The sequence below is a fragment of the Anolis sagrei genome, chromosome 2, assembly GCF_037176765.1.
Source record: "Anolis sagrei isolate rAnoSag1 chromosome 2, rAnoSag1.mat, whole genome shotgun sequence".
NCBI lineage: Eukaryota > Metazoa > Chordata > Lepidosauria > Squamata > Dactyloidae > Anolis > Anolis sagrei.
Window position 1 is genome coordinate 13,188,409 of NC_090022.1, and position 19,780 is coordinate 13,208,188.

A 19,780-nucleotide genomic window follows, 5' to 3' on the forward strand; every position below is an offset into this window, starting at 1 on the left:
TTCTTGGGCTTCTCTAGGAATCCAGTCTCATGTATTTAACCCTTATTTCCCTGTGGCAAAGCCTTTTAGCAGGGAATCCAGAGCATGCAAGGATGCTCGCACCTAAAACAGATTGATTTAATTCTAATTTATGTTCCTAAAATCTACATTTGGGTTGTTGCTAGCCAACCTTGGCTAGACTTGTCCAGAGGAGGAGTTTTGCCCTTGCCTTCTTCCTCTGTGGCTGAGAGAGTGTGACCTGGTTGTGACAAAATCATGCGTAGTTCACATTTGATCAGCCCACACACTGCCTTGCCAGAGAAAGAAAATATGCCATGAACTTGATCAATAGAGAATGAGTAGTTTACTTCGTAAACAACATATGTACAATTGTGTGATCAGGCATTGACTCATATAATGTCCTTTTAGAGCAGTGTTTCTCAAGCTGGGGGTCGGGACCCCTAGAAGGGTCACGAGGGGGGTGTCAGAGGGGTCACCAAGGAACATCAGAAAACACAGAATGGGGGTTCTGTGTGGGAAGTTTGGCCAAATTCCATCATTGGTGGAATTCAGAATGCTCTTTGATTGTAGGTGAACTATAAATCCCAGCAAATACAACTCTCAAATGCCATGTCAATTTCCCAGCAAATACAACTCCCAAATTTCAAGATTTATTTTCCCCAAATTCCCCCAGTGTTCGCATTTGGGCATATTGAGTATTTGGGCCAAGTTTGGTCCAGATCCATCATTGTTTGATTCCACAGTGCTCCCTGAATGTAGGTGAACTGCAACTCCCAAAACTCAAATTCAGTGTCCACTAAACCCTTCCAGTATTTTCTGTTGTTCATGGGAGAACTGTGTGCCACGTTTGGTTCAATTCCATCATTAGTGGAATTCAGAATGCTCTTTGATGTAGGTGAACTATAAATCCCAGCAACTACAACTCCCAAATGTCAAGGTTTATTTTCCACAAATTCCACCAGTGTTCACATTTGGGCATATTGAGTATTCGGGCCAAATTTGGTCCAGATCCATCATTGTTTGAGTCCACAGTGCTCTCTGGATGTAGGTGAACTACAACTCCCAAAACTCAAGTCAATGCCCACCAAACCCTTCCAGTATTTTCTGTTGGTCATGGGAGTTCTGTGTGCCAAGTTTGGTTCAATTCCATCATTGGTGGAATTCAGAATGCTCTTTGATTGTAGGTGAACTATAAATCCCAGCAACTACAACTCCCAATGACAAAATCAACCCCAGCAGTATTCAAGTTTGAGTGCATTGGATATTTGTGCCAAATTTGGTCCATTGAATGAAAATATATCCTGCATATCAGGTATTTACATGATGATTCATAACATTAGCAAAATTACAGTTATGAAGTAGCAACGAAAGTAATGTTATGGTTGGGGGTCACCACCACATGAGGAACTGTATTAAGACGCCGCAGCATTAGGAAAGTTGAGAAACACTGTTTTAGAGATATAAAATGGTCTTCCTTTGTCCATGTGGAGAATCTTCCTTCAGCAGCCCATGAAGCAAGAGTACACTTCAAACTCTCTCTCTGTCTGCTTCTCTATGCTTCTACGCAATCTCCTGCATAGCTTAAGCCTGAAAAACGTAACAGTATCCAAAAGTCCCAGGCTCAGCCAGCTCTCTGGGCATTGCAATCTCTTAAATTGAAAGGGCATATCTATTGGAATCACAGGAATGCGAGGAATGAGGGCATCTTCAACCCAGAAGGCTGATCATTCCACAATGTCTGATTTGTAGTGGATTGAATGTTTTTGTAATCTTAGGGCCTTTCCTTACAGCCATAGAACGCAGACCATCAAGGTAGATCATCCACAATGTCTGCGTTGAACTGGGTTATCTGAGTCCAGACTGCCATGTAACCCAATTCAATGTGGATCGTATACAGCTGTGCAAAAAGGGCCTAAAGCAGGCACGGGCAAACTTGGGCCCTCCAGGTGTTTTGGACTACAACTCCCACAATTCCTAACAGCCGGTAGGCTGTTAGGAATTGTGGGAGTTGTAGTCCAAAACACCTGGAGGGCCCAAGTTGGCCCGTGCCTGGCCTAAAGAAAGACACAGGGCGCCCAAAGGAGCCCCAATGAAGTAAATAATAAACATACAGGGGCATTCCTGGGTGGTATTGGAGGAGGGAAGGAGGGGGAAGGTGAGACAGTGATTGACAGCAAGGGCTTTTTTAAAGGGGGGGGGGTTATGAAGTCAGGGAAACGCAATGGAGGGGGTGTAATGCACATGCCCGCACAGTCAAATGAACACACAGAGCCCAAGAGGCAAGGCCTGCCTTGTGAGGGTTGGTAAATGTGAATAAGTGGAATAAGCAGAAGCTTTACCACAGTATTTAAACCAAGATATATCCTACAATATAATAAAATGTCACTCAGACTTATGAAACAAGTAACAGTATCTTTACTTTAGTTCAAGAGTTAAAAACAGGGTAACAGTATTGAATTCAAGCAGGGAACAGAGGAATAAAATAGTATTTGAAATAAGCCTCATGCCTTAAAATTGTCAGTCTTTAAGATCTGAGGATGCTTGCCATAGATGCAGGCGAAACGTCAGGAGAAATGCCTCTAGAACATGGCCATATAGCCCGAAAAAACCACAAGAACTGAGTCTTTAAGATATTTGGCAGCCAGCACTTTCCCTTCACGGTCCAAAAGGGAGAAAAAGGCAGAATGACAGTTAGAACCCTTGGTCTCAGCAGCTAGCCAGGTGCAGCAGCCAATCAGAACTCTGGCTCCTGGCAGGCCCAGCCAATCAGCTGTTGACACATCCCATTCCACATTACCTAATGACGTCTCTTTTCACATCCTAACATGCCTTACCTGCCCAAAGAGGGCCGGCTGAGTGGGTGAGTGGCTGTGGTGCACTCCCACTCCCTCGGGCACAACTTTGGACTGAGGCAGAGAAGCAGCATGGAGGGGAAAAGTCGAAGGCACAGGCCCAAGTTCCACTGTGGCCGCACACCCCCACATAATCTCAACCCCTTCAGGGCAAAGCGAGTAGTGCCAAAGCGAGGAAGAACAACAATAAACTATACTTACGAAAGGAACGCTATGGTAAACGACACATCTCAATTCCAGCGCAATGTCACATGAAATATTTAAATCATAATGAAAGTAAATGAAAATCTATGAAAATTCAATTTAGCAATGCATTCTGAGACATTGCAATAGAATTGTAAAATATGTAGTATAGCATGTGTCCAGCAGATGGGGCTGTTTTGGAAAAAAACCCATTTTTACCTGTCACAAATGTGACATCTATATAATAGTAGGTATGTGAAAACATAAAAACATGCGGTTATTCGAATGCTACGTTGTGTCAAAATTTCAAAGCAATCGGTGAAGAATTTTGGGAGATTTAAGGTTTTGAACAAACAAATATTTACATTTTTTATTTATATAGATCAGTGGTTCTGGTTCTCAACCTGTGGGTCCCCAGGTGTCTTGACCTACAACTCCCAGAAATCTGAGCCAGTTTACCAGCTGTTAGGATTTCTGGGAGTTGAAGGCCAAAACATCTGGGGACCCACAGGTTGAGAACCACTGATATAGATTGTCTTCCCAACCGTGTTATATCAAATAATAACCGTGGGATGAGTTTTGGATGCCTGTGTCATAGAAGTTTCCCTCCTCCTTTTTCAGCCAGTTCGTCACTTTGATTTTTCACCTCATCGTTGTCAGAAAAGTGTTTTCCACCCAGGTGTTCCTTCAATTTAGTGAACAGATGATAGTCACTGGGTGCAAGATCAGGGCTGTGAGAGGGGTGGCTTCAAACATCCCAGGCAAATGACATCAACAACTCATGTGCTTCATGAGCGGTGTGTGGACGTGCACTGTCATGTCGCTTCTGGTGTGAGAGAATTGGCTGTCTGCAAGGATGTTGTCCAGGGGACGCCTGGATGATTTGATGTTTTTATCATCCTTGTGGGAGGCTTCTCTCATGTCCCCGCATGAGGAGCTGGAGCTGATAGAGGGAGCTCATCCGCCTCTCCCCGGATTCGAACCTGCGACCTGTCGGTCTTCAGTCCTGCAGCCTGTGACATTTGTTTTGGATGGCTCTGCGAAGTTTCTTCATAGTCTCACAATATACTCCATACCCATTTTGTCACAAGCTGTCTTTACATTAAGTCCTCTCCATAAACTGAAACGATTTCATGGTGAATCACAGCGGCATTTGTATCCTTAGCATTTGGGTTGCGAATTACAGTGCGAACTTCACACTTGGAGGGAAATGGAATGAGGACGCTCATCTCTAACCTTAACCACAACTCCAGTTGATGAGCTACTGACGACTGGCACTGCTCGTTCACTTCCGCTGGCTTCCCGCTACATGGCGGTGATACCAACTTCCCCTGAGAAAATTCCCCGTGAGAACGACGTGCTTTGTAACCTTACTTGGATAATTCTCATATATATATAGAAAGTGTCAAGATCGAAAGCTTCCTGAGTTTGGATGACAACTGAATCAGGGAGTTTATCTAAACAGTGTGCAGCACAAAGTCAGACGTGCAATTATTCTCTGTTGATCAGTGCTCTGCTGTATTTGTTTTTGCTTACCTCTGAAACATTCAGTCCAGTGTGCAGTGTTTTTAGGGAGGGCATGATTGGGGGAAAATACAAATCATGCTCCAGGGTGGTCCATGCCTTAGTCACCTCCAGATTGGATTACTGTAATGCACTCTACGTGGGGCTGCCCTTGAAAACGGCCTGGAAATTTCAACTAGTACAACAGGCGGCAGCCAGGTTACTAACTGGTGCTTCTTGCAGGGAGTAGTCAACCCTCCTGTTTAAGGAGCTCCATTGGCTGCCGTTCATTTTCCGGTCCCAATTCAAGGTGCAGGTTCTTACCTACAAAGCCCTGAACGTTTTGGGACCCGCCTACCTGCGTGACCGCATTTCTGTGTACAAACCCACACGATCTCTTCGATCATCTGGAGAGGCCCTGCTCACGCTCCCACCTCCTTCGCAGGCATGATTGGTGTGGACGAGAGAGAGGGCCTTCTCGGTGGTGGCCCCTCAACTCTGGAATTCACTCCCTAAGGACATCAGACATGCCCCAACGCTGGCAGTCTTTAGGAGGAGCCTGAAATGTGGTTGTTCCAGTGTGCCTTCCCAGAATAAGGAAAACGTAGCAATATGTCCTCAAATGCACTTTAATATTGACTTAGGATTGTCTGCGCGCCCTCATCTTTCTCTGAAAACCCTATCCTAATTTGCCTTACCTTGTTCATGCCCAGCACTTTTTAATTTTTTTAATTTTAAATTTGAATTATTACATTTGGCCCGGCCATAGGTTTTTTAATGCTGTATGTTTTGATATTGTTATTGTTTATTGCTTATTGTGTATTTTCTGTTTTTGAGTTTATTTTAACTGTTTTGCATTGATTGTTGTTATTGCTTTTGTTTATTGATGTGCTGTGGGCTTGGCCTCATGTAAGCCGCACCGAGTCCCTTGGGGAGATGGTAGCGGGGTACAAATAAAGTATTATTATTATTATTATTATTATTATTATTATTATTATTATTCCCACCTCGACAAAGCTCACAAAAGAAAGTCCTTAATGTGCATCAGAGCTCTGTGTTTTGTGCAATCAACACCCTCAAACTGGTTCCAGGATTTCCTAAATAATCATCTGCACAGCAAAAACACTTTCTTCCACAACGATTTGAAACTCCATTAAATGGTCAGTGTATAGAGGGTGGATAATTTTCAGCCCTCTCCCTCTCCATTTTCTAACTTTCCATTTGCTCCCATGTAGAGTTGTCGCCCCTGTGAGGTCCCCGGTTGGTGCAGTGAGTTAAGCTGAGCTGCTGAACTTGCTGACTAAAAAGTCAGCAGTTCGAATCCGGGGAATGGGGTGAGCTCCTGCTGTTAGGTCCAGCTTCTGCCAACCTAGTAGTTCAAAAACATGCAAATGTGAGTAGGTCAACAGGTACCCTTCCAGCGGGAAGGTAATGACGTTCCATGCAGTTATGCCAGCCAGATGACCTAGGAAGTGTCTATGGACAATGTTTGTTTATTTATTTATTTACCATATTTCTATACTGCCCCTCTCAGCCCAGAGACGACTCAGAGCGGTTGCTAAGTGGCAACGATTCGAAGCCTTAACAGTCATAACAATTAAAAAGTATAACAATCATAAAAAGTATAACAATCATAGTCACCTACGGATGCGAGAGCTGGACCTTAGGGAAGGCTGAGCGACGGAAGATAGATGCTTTTGAACTGCGGTGCTGGAGGAAAGTGCTGAGAGTGCCTTGGACTGCGAGAACATCCAACCAGTCCATCCTCCAGGAAATAAAGCCCGACTGCTCACTGGAGGGAAGGATAGTAGAGGCCAAGATGAAGTACTTTGGCCACATCATGAGGAGAAAGGAAAGCTTAGAGAAGATAATGATGCTGGGGAAAGTGGAAGGAAAAAGGAAGAGGGGCTGACCAAGGGCAAGATAAATGGATGGTATCCTTGAAGTGACTGGATTGACCTTGAAGGAACTGGGGGTGGTGACGGCCGACAGGGATCTCTGGCGTGGGCTGGTCCATGAAGTCACGAAGAGTCGGAAACGACTGAACGAATGAACAACAAACAATCATAAAAACTATTAAAAACATTAACATACAATATACAAACAATGCCGGCTCTCTGGCTTAGAAATGGAGATGAGCACCAATCCTCAGAGTCAGATGCGAGTAGGCTTACTGTCAGGGGAAACCTTTACCTTTTACTAGAGTTGTCGCTCCCCAACATTTACTCGCTTTTCTCTCTCTTGTGGCTCTCAAAATGCCTGTGAAGTTCAGATTTGGACCTGAAGTTTTTGCCGCAGTCCGTACAGAGGAACGGCTTTGCGCCCGTGTGGATTCTCTGGTGTGAAACAAGGCTCCAGTTCCGGTTAAAGCTCTTACCGCAATCGGCGCAGACGTACGGCTTCTCTCCCGTGTGGATCTTCTGGTGCCTGGCGAGGCCAGTGCTATCACAGAAGCGTTTTCCGCAGACAGGACATGAGTACGGGTTGGTCCCAGCGTGGACTTGCTGATGCCGGACGAGCCTCAAGTTGGAGTGGTAGCTCTTCCCGCACTCGGCGCACACAAAAGGCTTCACCCCTGTGTGGGTTTTCCGGTGCGTGATGAGGTTGGCGTTCCAGCGGAAGCCCTTCCCGCATTCGGAGCACACATACGGCGTCTCTCCCGCCTCCCCGCTGTGGACGATGGAGTGCCTGATCAAGTGAGACTTCACGCGGAAACTTTTCTCACACTCCGGGCACTGGTAGGCTTTCTCTCCGGTGTGTATTCTCTGGTGAATGGTGAGGCCCGACCTTTGGCGGAAGCACTTGCCGCAATCCTGACACCTGTACGGCTTCTCTCCGGTGTGGATCCTCTGGTGCCGGATGAGGCTGGTGCTGTAACTGAAGCTCTTTCCGCAGTCCAAGCACTGATAAGGCAGGCCTCCAGCTTGGGTCACTTGGAATTCAATAATCTCTGAATGGTCCAGGAAATGGCCATCGTCCACCATGTCAACGTCCTCACTCTTCACTACATGGCTTCTCTGCTGACTTGTAGTATTAAGAGGCTTGCCACCATTGCAAGGAATGCCTCTTTCCACCTTCTCCACCGGGGAAGAAATATGACACTCTCTGGGCACTTGCCAAGCTTTTTGCTCTTCACTTGGCTTCTTAGTTTTGGAGATTCCTTCTTCCATGCTGTCCATCTCTATCCGCATAGCTTTTCCTTCTTCTGGACGGTCCCTGTCACCTGAACTCATCACATCTTGACCTAAAGAAGGGAACATGAAATAAAAGAGCAATAATTTGAACCAAGCATGAGCAAACTTGGGGCCTCCAGGTGTTTTTGGACTTCAACTCCCACAATTCCTAACAGCCTACCGGCTGTTAGGAATTGTGGAAGTTGAAGTCCAAAACACCTGGAGCAGTGTTTCTCAACCTTCCTAAGGCCACAACCCCTTAATACAGTTCCCCATGTTGTGGTGACCCACAACCATAACATTATTTTCGTTGCTACTTCAAAACTGTAATTTTGCTACTGTTATGAATCGTCATGTAAATATCTAATAGGCAGGATGTATTTCCATTCACTGGACCAAATTTGGCCACAAATACCTGATACACAGGGTTGTGTGGGGGAGTTGATTTTATCATTTGAGAGTTGTGGTTGCTGAGATTTATAGTTCACCTACAATCAAAGAGAACTCCGAACCCCACCAGCAATGGAATCGGACCAAACTTGGCATGAATACTCAATATGCCCAAATGTGAAGACTGGTGGAGTTTGGGAAGGATAGGCCTTGACATTTGGGCATTGTAGTTGCTGGGATTTATAGTTCACCTACAATCAAAGAGCATACTGAACTCCACCAACGATGGAATTGAACAAAACTTGGCACACAGAACTTCCATGACCAACAGAAAATACTGGAAGGGTTTGGTGGGCATTGACCTTGAGTTTTGGAGTTGTAGTTCACCTCCATCCAGGGAGCACTGTGGACTCAAACAATGAAGGGTCTGGACCAAACTTGGCATGAATACTCAACGTGCCCATATGTGGACACTGGTGGAGTTTGGGAAGAATAGGCCTTGACATATGGGAGTTGTAGTTGCTTGGATTTATAGTTCACCTACAATCAGAGCATTCTGAACTCCACCATCGATAGAATTGGGCCAAACTTCCCACACAGAATCCCCATGACCATCAGATAATAATGTGCTTTCTGATGGTCTTTGGTGACCCCTTTGACAGCCCCTACCAACCCCTCCGGGGTTTTGACCCCCAGGTTGAGAAATGCTGAGCTGGAGGGACGAAGTTTGCCCATGTCTTGTATATATGGTAATTGAGCAAAGGGAGAGAATCTGACTGGCTAATTTAGTACTGCCAATGTTTTAAAAAACCCAATAGAATCAGGAATCCATATTTCTGTGCCTTGTACAGAAAACATATATACCTTCCCTTCATCAGAAAATTCTAGCCAGCCTCTAGCACAGACTTAGACAAACTAAAGACCCATCTCTCGTCAATGTATTCAGAAGACAAAAAATTCTCACTCAGGGAGCTGCTATCATCCCCTGCCTGGAAGACTTGGTTTTGCTCATAGTCTGATGGAATTTCTTCAGCCACAGAGATACTCAGAGATCGCTGTTTTACTACCCCCTGAAATAGAAATGAAAACCCTGTTAGACATAGAAGGACAGGAAAAGGAAAGACACAGTATTGAATATATTACCAATTCCAGGAGTTTGAGTGGGACTTCAAAAGTCTGTCTTGATTGTTTTTAATATGTGTTGGCTTTATTTACTCTTTTAATACATACATTGGAGCCCCCGGTGGCACTAAACCACTGTGGGTTAAACCACTGAGCTTGTTGACCAAAAGGTCGCAGGTTTGAATCCGGAGAGCGGTGTGGGCTTCCACTGTCAGCCCCAGCTTCTGCCAACCTAGCAGTTCGAAAACATGTAAATTTGAGTAGATCAATAGGTACCACTCTGGTGGGAAAGTAATGGCGCTCCATGCAGTCATGCTGGCCACATGACCTTGGAGGTGTCTATGGACAATGTCGGCCCTTCGGCTTAGAAATGGAGATGAGCACCACACCCCAGAGTTGGACACGACTGGACTTAATGTCAGGGGACAACCTTTACCTTTACTAATACATACATTAGGCACTCCATAAACACTAATTCTGCATCCCTGAGTTCACATCAACATAATATATCTATCTATACCCATTACATATATAATAATAATCTCGCTATATAAAAATGCTCTGTTCGTTTTGAGTGACGTCATAACTCAATATCCGCTGGATGAATGGCTGCCAAATTTGGCCACAAGACACCTACTAACCCAAGGAGTGGCCATCACTCAAAAAAATTGATTTTGTCATTTGGGAGTTGTAATTGTTGGGATGTATAGTTCTCTTACAATCAAAGAGCACTCTGAACTCCACCAACAATGGAATTGAACCAAACTTGGTGCACAGGACTTCCATGATCAAGAGAAAACACTAGAAGGGTTTGGTGGGCATTGACCTTGAGTTTGGGAGTTGTAGTTCCCCTACATCCAGAGAGCACTGTGGAATCAGACAATCAGGACACACTGTGGAATCCATATGCCCAAATATGAACGCAGATAGAGTTTGGAGGAAATAGACCTTGCCATTTGGGAGTTATAGTTGCTGGGATTTATAGTTCACCTACAATCAAAGAGCCACAGGTTGAGAATGCTGCCTTAAGGTCATCCCTGCTTTAACCCACCCTTTCTCTCTTCAGGGAGAGAGGGTGGGTTAAAAATAAAGTATTATTATTATTATTATTGGAGTCAGCAAGTTCTAGCTGGATCACAAGTCAGTCATTTGTAACTTCAACAACAGCAGAAATGCTATATAAGAGACCTTTTTACTTTCCGAAAGTGTGGCAGACTACAGGAATGCAGGATCTGTACACACAGAGGCAGCCCTAGGTAATTTTCAATGGTAAGCAAACAGTATTTTGGCACACACACCCCCCCCCCAACCAATCACTGATATATATTTTCTGTTCGTCATGGGAGTTCTGTGTGCCATATTTGGTTCAATTCCATAATTGGTGGAGTTCAGAATGCTCTTTGATTGTAGGTGAACTATACATCCCAGTAACTACAATTCGCATATGTCAAGGTCTATTTTCCCCCAAGAGCGCCTCAAGAGCGCCCCTGGGCAATATCAACTATACTGCAAATGCTTACTTTGCGTAATGGGTTGAGCCGCCTCTGCTTTTTCCAAGGGATGGGAAAAAGCAGTATATTAACAAAATGGCAGATTTGCGGGGAACGCAATCTGGACCATATGTCTTTTCTCCAAGAGCTGGAAGAAGGTATAATAATGTATGCATGGAAAGTGAATGTATGTGTGTCTGAATGCTGAGTAAGGGATACCAAGGTGCTTGTTTATACTAGAGACAAAGCTGAAGTACTTTGGCCACATCATGAGGAGACAGCAAAGCCTAGAGAAGACAATGATGCTGGGGAAAGTGGAAGGTAAAAGGAAGAGGGGCCAACCAAGGGCAAGATGGATGGATGGCATCCTTGAAGTGACTGGACTGACCTTGAAGGAGCTGGGGGTGGTGACGGCCGACAGGGAGCTCTGGCGTGGGCTGGTCCATGAAGTCACGAAGAGTCGGAGACGACTGAACGAATGAACAACAACAAATGCAACAAACAGACTGCGCTCTGGCACTATGAGATGCAGAGCCAATCTTAAGAATTGGGGCTACAAAGTGGAATCCACGACATGCGAGTGCGAAGAAGAGCAAACCACTGACCACCTGCTGCAATGCAACATGAGCCCAGCCACATGCACAATGGAGGACTTTCTTGCGGCAACACCAGAGGCACTCCAAGTGGCCAGATACTGCTCAAAGGACATTTAATCAACTACTAAGCTAGCAAACTTCATGCTTTGTTTGTTTGTTAAAAATGCAATACAACTGTTTGGTTTGCTCCTGACACGATAAATAAATAGGGGACCAATGGGAGATTCAGCGTGAGATCAGTGAACTGACCTGTTGTTTTGGCCTCTTGGCCTCGCCTCGTCTTGCTATGAAATCCTCCGCCAGGGCCACCGCCTGGGCACAGCTCCCCGGCCCCCCTTCCCACACCCAGCTCCGCATCTCCGCAGGCAAGATGGCCAGGAACTGCTCCAAGACCAGGTCTCCCAAGATCTGCTCTTTGGTTTGCCATTCGGCCTTCAGCCACTGGAAGCAGAGCTCCTGGAGCTGGCTGTAAACCATCCTGGGCCCCGAGGCTTCCTGGTAGCAGAAGTCCCTAAAATCCCGGCGCTGCTGCTCCCTCCTCATGGTGTCTCTCCGCAGGATGGCTGTCTTCACCTTCCTGTAGTCCTCTCTGTCTGTGGCATCCATACTCTCGAAGGCCAGCCTGGTGTCTCCCTGGAGGGCTGGCAGGAGCCGAGGCACCCACTCCTCCTTTGGCCACCGACAGGCTGTGGCCACTTGCTCAAAAGAGGCCAGGAAGGCTTTGCCGTCGTCCCATGTTGATAACTCTTCTGACAATGGTGGGTTTTCTGGTCCTGTTGGAGATATCGGGAGGAACGCCTGCCGTTGGTCATCCCAGAGTCCAAGCAGCTCCCAGCCTGCTCCCGGCTTCAGATGCTCTCCTCCCAGGGATGTCCTTCTATGTCCAGCACATGAAGCATTTCTGTCTTCTCCCCATATGTCACACAGTGTCTTTCCTGGCAGTTGTTCCTCCTCCCTTTTGATCCCTTGCTTCTCCTTCTCTTCTGCCATAGCCTGGAAAAGGAAGCCACCAGTGGTCTTCGTTCCCTTGTCTTGGCACAAGGACACCTCTCCAAAATGCAAATCACAAATGTTCAAATGCAAATAATGAATGTTCCAATCTTCCTTCTGAACAGATAGCCTCCCAACTGTTGAATGGTCCACAATGATTCTCCGGCTTATTGGGGGTATCTAGCTAAAAAGGTCAATGAAAGACAGTAGCCCAGGTGGATTCACAACACTGGATTATCCTTGAAGGAAAAGAAAATAAGCAGACATTAGAACAAGAGACCACCTCCTTTGTTCATTTAGCCAACTTTCCATCTCCCACCTCAAAGTCCCAACAGAGTTGTATGGGCCCAACCCTTACTAATTAAACAAATATTTAATTTAACACTGTCAAGCCATTATATGCTAATCAAGGTGGCCAGTTGAAACATTCACACCTAGCTCCAGCAGACTAGAGTCCTCTGTCTCACCCTGGTCATTCCACAGATATATAAACCCATTTTTCCTTCTTCCAACAGACCTCACTACCTCTGAGGATGCTTGCTGTAGATGCAGGCGAAACATCAGGAGAGAATGCCTCTAGACCATGGCCATATAGCCCGAAAAAACCTACAACAACCCAGTGATTCCGGTCATGAAAGCCTTCGACAATACATTAAACATATATTTATTGGTAGACAGTGTTCTCCTTCCAATATGGCACTTTAATGGGAAACCAACCACTGTATTTAATAGGTTTTTCTGTGAAAACTCATTGCAAGGAGACTCAACTCTCCATCCAGAAGTCCCTAATTTAAATTTCACCTTTTTCCAAAGATATATCCAGGAGTTTGGTTGCATGCTGCAAGTCACTTCTGGTGTGAGGGAATTAGTCATCTTTTACCTGGCGAGATTAGTTGAGCCCCCACCCTAGAAAGTTTTAAGAAGGATCTTAAAACCTGGCTCTTTTGTTGCACCTTCGGTGATTACCATACAACCTGATATTGCCATGACCCCTCAACGTTATCCTTAGAGTACACCCCCTCCTCGCCTGTACGAAGACTCCTCTCGACCTCATTCCTGAAGAGTTTCTCCCACACAAATAAATCTGCTCCACCCCTATCTCACCCTGGTTTTTAGCTTTAGTATCTTATTCTGTACATGCAGCCCACTCACTGTTACTGTATTATGAATTATTATTATATATATATATATATATATATATATATATATATAATCAATGTGTGTGTGTGTGTGTGTCTTATGTAATTTATTATGTTATTGTTTGCGTTTTGATTTTATTTATCATATTGTGTTGTTAGGCTTGACCTCATGTAAGCCGCCCTGAGTCCCCATTGGGGAGATGGTGGCGGCGTATAAAGATTATTATTATTATTATTATTATTATTATTATTATTATTATCTACAAAGACGTTGCCCAGGGGATGCCCAGATGTGTTATTATCCTACGGAGATGCTCCACTCTGTCCCCAGAAGGGACACAGAGTTTCATCTATGCTGATGATCGTGCCATCACCACTCAAGCAGGGAGCTCTGAAATGTTTGAACAGAAGCTCTCCGAAGCTTTAGAGCAGGGGTCCTCAAACTTTTTAAACAGAGGGCCAGGTCACATTCCCTCAAACTGTTGGCGGGCCAGATTATAATTTAAAAAAATGAATGAATTCCTATGCACACTGCAAATATCTTATTTGTAGTGCAAAAAACATTGAAAAACAATACAATAATTAAAATCAAGAACAATTTTAACAAATATAAACTTATTAGTATTTCAATGGAAAGTTTGGGCCTGCTTTTGGCTGATGAGATAGGATTGTTGTTATTGTGTGTTTTCAAGTAGTTTCATACTTAAGTCAACCCAGAGAGAGGGCCGGGTAAATGACCTTCGAGGGTCGCATCCGGCCCCCCCGGGCCTTAGTTTGATGACCCCTGCTTTAGAGGCTCTTATTGCCTATTACAGGGAAAACCAGCTGATTCCTAATCCAACTAAAACACAGACATGTGCTTTTCATCTGAAGAACAGACACGCATCTCGAGCTGAGGATTTCCTGGAAAGGAATCCCACTGGAGCATTGCAGCACACCCAAATACCTGGGAATCACTCTGGATCGTGCTCTGACTTACAAGAAGCACTGCTTGACTATCAAGCAAAATGTTGGATGCCAGAAACAATATCATTTGAAAGCTGACTGGCACAACTTGGGGATCACAACCAGACACAACCTGGGGATCACAACCAAAGATATATCCAGGAGTTTGGTTGCATGCTGCAAGTCACTTCTGGTGTGAGGGAATTAGTCATCTTTTACCTGGCGAGATTAGTTGAGCCCCCACCCTAGAAAGTTTTAAGAAGGATCTTAAAACCTGGCTCTTTTGTTGCACCTTCGGTGATTACCATACAACCTGATATTGCCATGACCCCTCAACGTTATCCTTAGAGTACACCCCCTCCTCGCCTGTACGAAGACTCCTCTCGACCTCATTCCTGAAGAGTTTCTCCCACACAAATAAATCTGCTCCACCCCTATCTCACCCTGGTTTTTAGCTTTAGTATCTTATTCTGTACATGCAGCCCACTCACTGTTACTGTATTATGAATTATTATATATATATATATATATATATATATATATATATAATCAATGTGTGTGTGTGTGTGTGTCTTATGTAATTTATTATGTTATTGTTTGCGTTTTGATTTTACATCTGCCCTTGCACTTTGCTACTCTGCTGCTGAATACGCATGCCCAGTGTGGAACTCATCTCACCACGCTAAAACAGTGGATGTGGCTCTTAATGAGACATGCCACATTATCACGGGGTGTCTACACCCAACACCACTGGAGAAATTTTATTGTTTAGCCGGTATTGCACCACTTCACTTCTGCCAGGAAGTAGCAACCAATAATGAATTGACCAATGCACTGACATCTCTGGCCCATAGTCTGTTCAGATATCAACCAGCAACTCAAGACTTAAATCAAGAAATAGCTTTCTAAGATCTACAGAGATACTCTCAGGAACACCTCAGCAAGCGAGAGTCCAAAAGTGGCAGGCTAATATCCGGAACCTCAATCCGTGGCTGATACTGGATGAGAAATTCCTTCCTGGACACACAGAAGACTGGGTGGGTGACTTGGAAACTCCTGAACAGATTGCACTCTGGCACCACAAGATGCAGAGCCAACCTTAAGAAATGGGGCCACAAAGGGGAGTCCAAGACATGCGAGTGTGGAGAAGAGCAAACCACAGACCACCTATTACAATGCAGCCTGAGCCCTGCCACATGCAAAATGGAGGACCTCCTTATAGCAACACCAGAGGCACTCCAAGTGGCCAGCTTCTGGTCAAAGGACATTTAGCACAATGCCAAGTTTTTAACTTTGTTTGTGGGTTTATTTATATACCACAACTATTTTCAATTTGGTTCTGACACAATAGATAAATAAATCGCATAAGGCATACAACACAGGTCAAGCATCCCTTATCCGCAATTCCGAAATCCAAAAAATCCTCCAAAATGAGATTGTGACACCTTTGCTTTCTGGTAGTTTAATGCACACAAACTTTGTTTCGTGCACAGACATGATTAAAAATATTGGACCAAAACTACAAGTGGGTCTTTGTTATCTTCTGAGCACTATGAAGGCACCCCTGATGGACAGCAGAATATGCTGCTGCCTGGGAATGTGGTGGAGTTTCCTTTTTTGGAGGTCTGGATGGCCATCTGTCAGGAGGGCTTTGATGGTATCTCCCTGCCTGGAAGAATGAGGTTGGCCGGGATGACTCTTGGGGTCCCTTTAAACTCTATAGGCACAGTTCTCTAGTGCACTGATGTGCATGATATCACACTTGCTAAAAGGAAGGTGCTGTGCCCAAGCAGAAGGAGGTTTGCATAACCAAGATGTGCTGCCTTCCCTGTGCAAAATAATTTCCTAACCAAATTCCCCATTTACTCTTCCTTCCAATCCCTGGCCATTTTTGCCCACCTCTCCCCATGCAAAAGGGGGGCAAAGGCATTTCCAGCATGCATCTCCCTCACTCACTTTTGCACATCTCTCAATGGGGAAGCAGCCTTGGAAATGGGGAGGAAGCCTTGCAAGCCCAGCCCTCCCACCTCCACAGTTCAGGCCTCTCTAGGAAAAGGAACTTCCTGAGTTTAACTAGTGGTGGGTTGGAGAAGGCAAGGAAAATGTGAGTAGTCCATCCCAAAAGAAAGAACTGAGGATCAGCCCTCTTTCCAATACAGAAAGCCACAAATCTGTGGTACATCTGCACTGTGGAATGGATGCAATTTGGCACCACTTGAGCTGCCACATCTCAAGGCAATGCAGTGCTGGGAGTTGTACTTTTGCAAGGTCTTGAGCCTTCTCTGTCAAAGAAAGTGGGCGCCTCACCAAATTACAGCTTCCAGGATTCCACTGGGATACCAAACTGCATTAATTGCACAGTGTGGTTGCACTTTCAATTCAGTTTCTTTTCCATGGCTGAGCGGGGATTCGAACTCTGCTCTCTCCTAAATCCTCATCCAGCATTCAAACCCTCCCATTCATATAATGTTGTATAACTTACATTACTTCCTTACTTCCTTACTTAGGCGATCCCTCATTGTCCGAGTAAGATTGTCCTCTAAGGGTTGTTGTAGGTGTTTTCGGGCTATATGGCCATGGTCTAGAGGCATTCTCTCCTGACGTTTCACCTGCATCTATGGCAAGCATCATCAGAGGTAGTGAGGTACCTCTGAGGATGTTTGCCATAGATGCATTGCAGGCGAAATGTCAGGAGAGAATGCCTCTAGACCATGGCCATATAGCCCGAAAAAACCTACAACAACCCAGTGATTCCGGCCATGAAAGCCTTCGACAATACATTGTCCTCTAAGTTCGGTGTCCTGGCGGTGGGTCCACAGGTGACTGTGTAGCCCTATTCTTGACCCGCATGTTCTCCTGCAGTGAGGACATCAGGTTCCAGGTGGAAGGCAGTCCTAATCGGGGTTGTCTTGATGTATCTTCCTCTTGGCATGTTTCTCTCTTTCACCCTCCATTTGTGCCTCTTCAAATTCTACAGCACTGCTGGTCACAGCTGACCTCCAGCTAGAGTGCTCAAGAGCCAGGGCTTCCCAGTTCTCAGTGTCTATGCCAGAGTTTTTAAGGTTGGTTTTGAGCCCATCTTTAAATCTCTTTTCCGGCCCACCAACATTCTGTTTTCCGTTCTTGAGTTCGGAATAGAGCAACTGCTTTGGGAGACGTTGGTCAGGCATTTGGACAATGTGGATGGTCCAGCGGAGTTGATGGCGGAGGACCATCACTTCAGTGCTGGTGGTCTTTGCTTCTTCCAGCATGCTGACATTTGTCCGGTTGCCTTCCCAAGAGATTTACAGGATTTTCCGAAAGCAGCGCTGATGGAATTATTCCAGGAGTTGCATGTGATGTCTGTAGACAGTCCACGTTTCATAGGCGTATAGCAGGGTTGGGAGGACAATGGCTTTATAAACAAGCACCTTGGTATCCCTACGGATACTCCTCAAACACTCTCTGCTTCATTCGGAAAAAAGCTGCACTCGCAGAGCTCAGGCGGTGTTGTATTTCAGTGTCAATGTTGACCTTTGTGGAGAGGTGGCTGCCAAGGGAGTGGAAATGGTCAACATTTTCTAACATTACACCATTAAGCTGCATTTCTTGCATTGGAGAGGGATTGGCTGGGAACTGCTGGAACAGCACTTTGGTTTTCTCGATGTTCAGTGACAGGCCAAGCTTCTCATTAATTGGGGCATGGGGAGTTTGTATGACTTCTCAATCACATGTTTACACTGCAAGAAGAAATGCAGTTTGACACAACTTTCACAACCACTGCTCAATGCGTCAGAATTCTGAAAATTGTAGTTTGCTGAGGCATCAGCGCTCTTCATCAAGAACTTGCAAAACCACCCTGCTCGCCAGGTTCCATAATTGCAGCAACTAAAGTGGCATCGAACTGCATTAACTCTACAGTGTAGCTGAAATCTAGTCCAACACTCAAAACCATTACACCTCACTGTCTGAAGGAAGGCAGGCAAATGGGAGATATCTAGGGATCCCATCCTTCTTCATCCAATAAGGACTTGGTTCTTGAACCCTTTTGTCCTGCGTATACACAAGGACAAGGTACAACATAAACCTCGCTTACCTTTAGGCAGGTGAGTAAACAGTGGTTGCTCACAGTTCCCACCAATTCTATACCACATTACTCATAGGAACCAATGATGGGAATTGCAGTCTACCTTTAGATGCAACGTTTGGAGAGCCAAAATATAAGGAATCATCTTGTGGGTAAAGTAAATTAAAATATGGGCTGCGTCCATACTGCTACTATAGCATTGCAATGAGGATGACTGGCCTCACAAAACCCTCTTCTAGTGCCTAGGCTTATTAAATATGGTTTCCTGTGGATGAGCAGATGGCGACTACTGGATGGCATATGTTCTGTATCAGAAACCAGAGCTGATGTGGTCTATCCCATGCTGTTTATGTCTCGCGAAACTCACTTATAGTGCCTAAGCTTATTAAATATGGTTGTCTGTGGGTGAGCAGATGGTGACTACTGGATGACATATGTTCTGTATCAGAAACTAGAGCTGATGTGGTCTATCCCATGCCATTTTCTGGTCTCACAAACCCTCTTATAGTGCCTAGGCTTATTAAATATGGTTTTCTGTGGGTGAGCAGATGGTGACTACTGGATGGCATATGTTCTGTATCAGAAACTAGAGCTGATGTGGTGTATCCCATGCCATTTTCTGGTCTCGCGAAACCCTCTTATAGTGCCTAGGCTTATTAAATATGGTTGTCTGTGGGTGAGCAGATGGTGACTACTGGATGGTATATGTTCTGTATCAGAAACTAGAGCTGATGTGGTCTATCCCATGCCATTTTCTGGTTTCGCAAAACCCTCTTACAGTGCCTAGGCTTAATAAATATGGTTTTCTTTGGGTGAGCAAATGGCGACTACTGGGTGGCATATGTTCTGTATCAGAAACTAGAGCTGATGAGGTCTATCTGATGCCATTTTCTGAATCAGCGCCTCGTATAATCAAACCAAATCTAAACTTGACTAAAAACACATTTGTAACCCTTTTGGTACTAATGTTGGAGAGGGGTCCCTGGTCAAATTGAGAACCAATTTAATTCAAAGGTTGGGAACCACTGATTTAGTTCAAACAGATTTTCTAATCTGTCACACTAGATTTCATCTTCTAATATTTTTTAAAAATCAGGATGTTCAGAAAGTCATGAGACAATAGGAAGAATCACATTACGATGAGTTCTTCAGGTTTACTGAGTAATGGGTTCAAAACATGTATGTCTGGGAAACTTTCCATTGTGAGAACATCATGCCAGGTTATAGCACTAAATGAATATTCTGAATTTTGTTTCCATTGCACAAAATCCTGTTGTTAGTATTCTAGGTGTCTAGCGCCACATCGGACGGTTAACAATAGTAGACTCCGT

General features: G+C 44.9%; 1 protein-coding gene across 1 annotated transcript; it reads right to left on the minus strand.

The window, feature by feature from the left end:
- Nucleotides 1–6,380: 6,380 nt before the first annotated feature.
- Nucleotides 6,381–16,595, minus strand: LOC132766062 (zinc finger protein 397-like). Its single transcript, XM_060760400.2, has 4 exons — nt 16,340–16,595; nt 11,559–12,538; nt 9,066–9,171; nt 6,381–7,782 (listed from the first exon to the last, which is right to left on the minus strand). Exons 2-4 carry the CDS (start codon nt 12,297–12,299, stop codon nt 6,761–6,763), a joined length of 1,869 nt encoding a protein of 622 aa, XP_060616383.2. The 5' UTR covers nt 12,300–12,538; nt 16,340–16,595; the 3' UTR covers nt 6,381–6,760.
- Nucleotides 16,596–19,780: the final 3,185 nt, after the last annotated feature.